A 6,416-nucleotide genomic window follows, 5' to 3' on the forward strand; every position below is an offset into this window, starting at 1 on the left:
GTTACCGCTCGGCAGAGAACATCCTCGCCGACCTGAACACGGTCCGCAAGTTCAACTAGTAAGGATTTGCTATAATTTTCTAACTATTTTCTAACTTTATATTTATATATACTTTAACCTTCTTTCATGTAAATATGCAAGCTTAAAGTGATTTTGAGCTCAAATTGCTTACAAATGAAAAAAAACCACAATAAAGAACCATAAATATATATAGTGAATAAAATGGTATAAGAAAATGGTAAAAAATGAGAGTATGAGATTGGTAACCTTTACAACTGAAGAATCGACGGAGGAATCGAAGAATGGATGGAGGAACAATGGAGGGAGGGAGGAAGCAAGAACACTACTGCAGTGAGCTTCAAAATGTGCTGAGCTCGGGCTCGGGGAGGAAGGAGGAGACGGCCGATTTATAAAGGGAGAACATTTAGTCCCGGTTGATAGATCCAATCGGGACTAAAGGTAACTTTCCAACCCCGGGCGCAGCCACGGCCCGGGAGTAGACCTTTACTCCCGGTTGGAGCCACCAACCGGGAGTAAAAGTATACCTTTAGTCCCGGTTGGTGGCTCCAACCGGGACTAAAGGTCCCTGCCACCTCTGTCTGGCGCAGTAGCCGTTGGGCAGGGACCTTTAGTCCCGGTTGGAGCCACCAACCAGGACTAAAGGTATTTCTAGTCCCGGGGGCAAAAAATTCCGGGACTAGAGCCCATTTTGGCCGAGGATCAAAGGTCTGTTCTCTACTAGTGTGCAGCTGAGGAAACTTATAGATGAGTATGTATACCAGGAGTGTAGAAACTTGCGTAGGGAACGATGGCCTGGAAGTTCTGGCTCTCGCATATCTGCTTGATCCGGTCAGATTTCAACTCGACGGCGAAGATCCCGTCATTTGAATGTATGAAAATGGTATTAGCACCCTCTGAGAAGCCGACCGCAAGGAGTCTGGTGGAGGGGTCACCAATGGTCATGGGGAGCATCGTATCCAGCTCGATCACCCTGCCCTGCACCCATCCCGCGGCAGCACCCCTCCAGGACCACAGGTGGAGGCTGTAGCCCTCCACGCCGGCGACTCCCAGCCCGCCGTCTTCCGCCTTCACGAGGGCCATGTTTCCCACGAGCAAGGGTGGCAGGTTATTCATCATTGACAGCTCATGCCTGCCCAATTCGTACCTGAGGACTCTGCGACCGTCCTCTAGGAGGAAGTAGAGCGCGCCTCCGGCGAGCAGGCTGGGCCCCATCACGTCGCGGGACCTCGAGATGGGCCCGAGGTGAGCCGAGGCCAGCGCGCTCCACGTTCCGGTCTCCGACGAGTAGACGCTCAGCCACGTGAAACTGACGTCGTCCTCCACGAGGTTCTCGTCGTCGGCGGTGCCCCCGAAGACCACGAGGAAGGGGCCCCCGCGGCCGCAGTGGACGTGATCGCAGCCATCCGCCGCGCAGAGGACGGCTCCGGTGAGGTGGTTGTACGGGATCTCCGGCGCGTCAGGCAGGTGCTGCTGGTTGCCGGTGATGGGGTCCCAGACGATGAGGCCAGCCGGATGGATGGTGTGGACAAGCACGCGGCCGTGGCGGCAGTCGAGGGCGACGCAGCCGTAGCAGTCTAACGCCGGAGGGATGAGCGGGCAGGCGACGCTCGTGGTGGTCACGAAGCGGTTGTAGTTGAGGAAGCCGAGCACGGGGGTGTTCCGTGGAACTCGCGGTAGCGGCGGAGGAAGCCGAGGTCGGAGAGGAGGTGGCGCCAGGATCTGCAGACGAGGGAGGTGCGGAAGAGGTGCGCAGGCTCATCCGGCGAAAGGCGGACGAGGATCTCGTCGATGAGGTCGTCCGTCAACTCCGGCAGTGAGCTTGGTGGCGCCATCTCGCTGCTTCTCGGGCCGGAGGACTCGAATGGGACGACGCGGAGTTTTCTTTCCATTTTTTTTCCCTTTAAGGCCTACTTCGGAAGCAGCTTTCCCCGCGGGGTCCCGCCATTTTCCCGGGGCTGAAAACCCACGCGGTAATTTTCTACGCGTCGCGGCTTGAGTCCATTTGGAAGCTCTCCGCATGGGTGTTTCGGCCCCGCGGGAGCCGGATTTTGACGGGGAAACCTGCCTGGCCTCCAGACACAGGGCGTCGTTCCCGTCCCTTTCCCTCTCGCGACCCTCCGCCTCGACTCGACTCTCCGTCATCGTCTCGGCTCCTCCGGCCTCGCCTCGACTCTCTGTCATCGCTTCGGCTCCTCCGGCCTCGACTTCTCCTCCGTCGCCATCACCTTGCGGCACTAGCATCTACGTCTCCGCAGGTGAGCTTGCTTCCACTTGCATATCCCTGCACCGCATCTAGGGTTCCTGATCCTATCCTCACACGTTTCCTGTGGATCTTGGGACTGTGGATGGCCGCATCTTCCTCCCCACTCCGTCCTATGCATCCGCTCGCGAATCACGACCGCTCGCACAGCTCTTCATCTGCCGCTCGCCGACCCGACCACGACGGCTCCACCACTACTCCGTGACTGACCGGCCTCGTCGCAAGATCTGGTGAGCCATTGTGTCGTCCGCGAGCAACACCGACATCGCCAGCAACACGACACAACCTCTGCCTCTACAAGTTAGTCTTCTGTTCGCATCTCACACCCCTTCTTGTAGATCTGGCCAAAACAGCTACTAGGAAGATCCACCGTGCTGTACCAAGGTTATTTCAGATCCAATTGCTTCACGTAGCTTAAAGAACTCAACTGTTGAACTACTTTACTATTCATTAGCAGAGTGATTCTATGGTTTCTTGTTTGTGATGTGAAAATAGATGTAGCTTAAAGAACTCAACTGTTGAACTACTTTACTATTCATTAGCAGAGTGATTCTATGGTTTCTTGTTTGTGATTCTATGATTTCTTGTTTGTGATGTGAAAATAGATGTGAAAATAGATCTCAATTGCTTCATGTAGCTTAAAGATTCAACTGGTGAGCTGGTTTCTGTGTTCAGAACACCATTGCAATAGAATAGGATGGCATGTCGTGATGGATTTTTTTCTAGCATTGCACAACAACTATATGCATGCTTATAACGGTTTAGACATACACTGGTTGGGACGTTTGGTAGTCTTGCTATTTTCTAGCATGCAGACTAGTATAGTAACCGATCACTGTAGTAGCAATTTTCTGCATGGTGACTGATGCATTTCTTTTATCCCGTTGCAGTAGAGAAAATAGAATGCAGTTTATTTAGGAGCTGAGCACCTAGTTTTTCAAGTTTATGGGGGCTTAGCTGTGGCAATCATGCAAGTTTAGAGGAGCAAACCACAACTGAATGCCTTCTCTCTTTTCCTTTTTGTTTACACTTGTTTCTCTACTTGTTTACCTTGCATTCAGGTGCACATAGCTCAGTTCTCAAGTGCATACGACTCTTGCTAAATCTCTCCGACTAATGAGGGCATGATGCTTTTGCAGGAGTGATTTTCTGCTGCGTCTTGGGACGGGGTGACACTGGTGTTAGGTTAGTTTCCCTCACTGTTGTTTTTTTCCTAATTTGGCTGTTCGTTTCTGTTGTCAGTTATGTTCTAAAAAAAATTGAATGCATGCATGCCTGGAGGAGTAGGTGCTGCCTGGATGATTAGGTGTTGCTGGATGATTAGATGTTTTCTCCACTTTTTTAGACTTTTAATACTTCTTGATGCTACTATGTGAGTTGTTGGTGATTTTGTACAGAGAACTTTGTGGTATGGATGAGATGATGCATGTAGCCTTGTGATTAGTTATCCAAAGGTACAATAATTAGCTAGCTGCTGGGCAAAGTTAGTTAGGGTCCATGTAGACTTGAGATGCTGCATGTAGCCTTGTAAATGTTTTTTGCCCACTAGTTAATCATGGAGCTGCTGAAGGGACTGGCTTCTGGTTCTGGGTTTCAGACTTGAGCAGCTCGTCACTCAGCTGGGGCAGTGATAGTTGAAGTTTATTTTCTGTGATGTGCTTGAGTTTATTACATATGACACTTGTGACTTGCTGTGCTTGAGTATTGGCCTTGTGCCTTTTATTTTATATATATGTAATAATATAATTTCATATATGTAACACTAGATGGCTTCTTGGGAAGAGCTTTCTAGAAATTTTTTGTTGGAAGAGGAAGAAGAAGAAGATGAGCTATTCTTTATTCTTCTCCCTGTTGTAATGCCCTTTCTCGATGAAGAGAAAACACCTGAGCATACCTCTTCTCTTCCTGGTGCTAAAAAGGTTAAAGAGATTCTCGAAGGACACGAGAATTGGTGCAAGGAAGAATTTAGGATGGAGGCTGAAATATTAATATTTAGAGCTATAGCAAACTTTCTCAGGGCCGAGAACTTGCTGCATGACACACGTGGTATGAAGATTGAGGAGCAACTTGGTCTTTTTATGTTCATGCTCTCTCATAATGCAAGCACAGAGAGGCTAAAGAAGGAGTTTCAACATAGTGGTGAGACAGTGCATAGGAAAATATATGATGTCTTCAATATCATTCCAACATTAACCCAAAAATTCATCAGACTAATTTATGCCATTCTTTCAGGTTGGTTAATACATACAGTACGCTTTCCTTAATACCATTCCTAAATACAATCCAAATTTTTAGTAAATTTTCTTACCTGCAGAACTGCATCGGCGCTATTGATGGTACGCATGTCCCAATCACAATTGGACAAGACAAGGCCAGTCCCTATAGAAATAGGAAGGGGACACTATCGCAGAATGTTATGTTTGCCTGTGACTTCGACTTGAAGTTCACTTTCATCTCATCTGGTTGGGAAGGATCCGCATCTGATGCAGGAGTGTTGCGGTCTGCCCTTGGCAAGGGATTTACTGTGCCAGCAGGCAAATTCTATCTTGTAGATGGTGGATATGCAAACACACCATCATTCCTTGCTCCCTACCGAGGAGTTAAGTATCATATCAGTGAGTTCAGGAGACGTGGCAAGAGGGGAAATGCATATGCCAACTACAAGGAATTATTCAATCATCGGCATGCGATTCTTCGAAATCACATTGAGAGGGCCTTTGGGGTTCTCAAAAAGCGGTTTCCAATTCTGAAAGTGGGGACACATTACCCAATTGAATCTCAAGTTATGATTCCAGCAGCTGCTGCTATGTTTCACAACATCATTAGAGGGTTGAATGGGAGTGAAGAGTGGCTAGATATCCTACCTGATAATATCAACCCATCAAATTATGTTGACATGCCAGAGGGAGACACTAACTACCCAAGTGAGATGGAATCAAACCATGGAAATACCCTACGAGACTAGATAGCCCATCAGATGTGGGCTGCCTACAATGTGTAGAATATTAGTGTTTGAAATGTAATTTATGAGTTATGTATTTCTGTAATACATTATGTGATGCAACATTCTATAATAAATTCTCCAATACATTCTATAATACGTTATGAGTTATGCATTTTCTGTGTGATGCAACATTCTGTAATAAATTCTCCAATACATTCTATAATATTTTATGAGCTATGTATTTCTGTAATTATTTCTTGCAGCAATGTTGAAGGCAAGGGCTACATGAAAATCTAGATATGAGAAAGGGCTTGTTGACATTATGAGGGACCATGTGAACATCCCCTTGTTCAGGGGTCAGAATGGATGGAGTGGAGAGGGTTGGAGAAGTATCTCAGAGAAGTTTACCCAAATGTATCCTTTAGCATGCTTCACAAAGCAACAGCTACAAGAGAAGGAAAAGGAGCTAAAGGGTAGCTGGAAGGCGATACATGTAGCGTTAAAGGATAGTGGTGTTGGTTGGAATGACTCATTGGCCATGGTCATTGCGGAACCGGAAAAATGGAAGAAACTGATCAATGTAAGATTTTTTCACTGAACCAAAAAATTGTTGCCATATTCTGGTTGCAAGTACTAACTATGCTGTTGTCTTGGTATTAAATAGGATAATGGAAAAATGGCTAGGTTCCAGAAGAAGCCGTTTCCTTTATATGAAGATTGTACATCATTGTATGCTGGTATGTTATTTGAAACTTCTCTCTAAGGTTATGTAGCCTTATTATTCTACTTGAGAGTAAAGCACCATCTAACTTGATAGTATGACTGTGCACTGCTTTCAGTTTACGTTATAGTATGCCTGCACTTGAATAGGAAGAGTTAGTTTTTATTAGTCACTCTCACAGCCTCACTCGCCCACTCTCTAAACGCAGCGAGCGATCTCTCTCTGCTTTTTTCTCGCCTTTGCTTTGCTTTCCTATATACTGCAAAGGCGCACCGTTAAAAAAAGGAAGAAAGAAATAAGGAGATCTATAGTTCACATCAACTGAGCACTATAGTGTTAGATCAGCATTTGCATAACCAGTATATCTATAGCGTCTCTTGGTTGGCCGCTCTATAGTTCCCTCACCATCATTGTCAGTCCCTCCAGTTGAAGGCAGTGCCGGCCTCTGCTCTTGATTCTTTATCTTAGGA

At 46.9% G+C, this 6,416-nt stretch overlaps 1 protein-coding gene and 1 pseudogene across 1 annotated transcript; one reads left to right on the forward strand and one right to left on the reverse strand.

Moving 5' to 3' along the window:
• Positions 1-759: 759 nt before the first annotated feature.
• Positions 760-1,853, reverse strand: LOC136548696 (uncharacterized; annotated as a pseudogene).
• Positions 1,854-2,038: 185 nt separating this feature from the next.
• Positions 2,039-5,246, forward strand: LOC136548697 (uncharacterized). The gene is made up of 3 exons (XM_066540132.1): positions 2,039-2,276; positions 4,157-4,428; positions 4,596-5,246. The coding sequence occupies exons 1-3, from the start codon at positions 2,039-2,041 to the stop codon at positions 5,244-5,246; spliced, it is 1,161 nt and encodes a 386-aa protein (XP_066396229.1).
• The last annotated feature ends 1,170 nt before the right edge of the window (positions 5,247-6,416 follow it).

This window comes from Miscanthus floridulus, chromosome 4 (assembly GCF_019320115.1).
Source record: "Miscanthus floridulus cultivar M001 chromosome 4, ASM1932011v1, whole genome shotgun sequence".
Classification (NCBI taxonomy): Eukaryota; Viridiplantae; Streptophyta; class Magnoliopsida; order Poales; family Poaceae; genus Miscanthus; species Miscanthus floridulus.

What these genes read in the sequence shown, in the direction of transcription:
- LOC136548697 (XM_066540132.1), top strand. Translation starts at nt 2,039, where the DNA reads ATGGGTGTTTCGGCCCCGCGGGAGCCGGATTTTGACGGGGAAACCTGC. An exon ending in TAGCATCTACGTCTCCGCAG is followed by an intron (nt 2,277 to 4,156) that starts GTGAGCTTGCTT and finishes TTCTCGATGAAG; the next exon opens with AGAAAACACCTGAGCATACC. An exon ending in TTCAACATAGTGGTGAGACA is followed by an intron (nt 4,429 to 4,595) that starts GTGCATAGGAAA and finishes TCTTACCTGCAG; the next exon opens with AACTGCATCGGCGCTATTGA.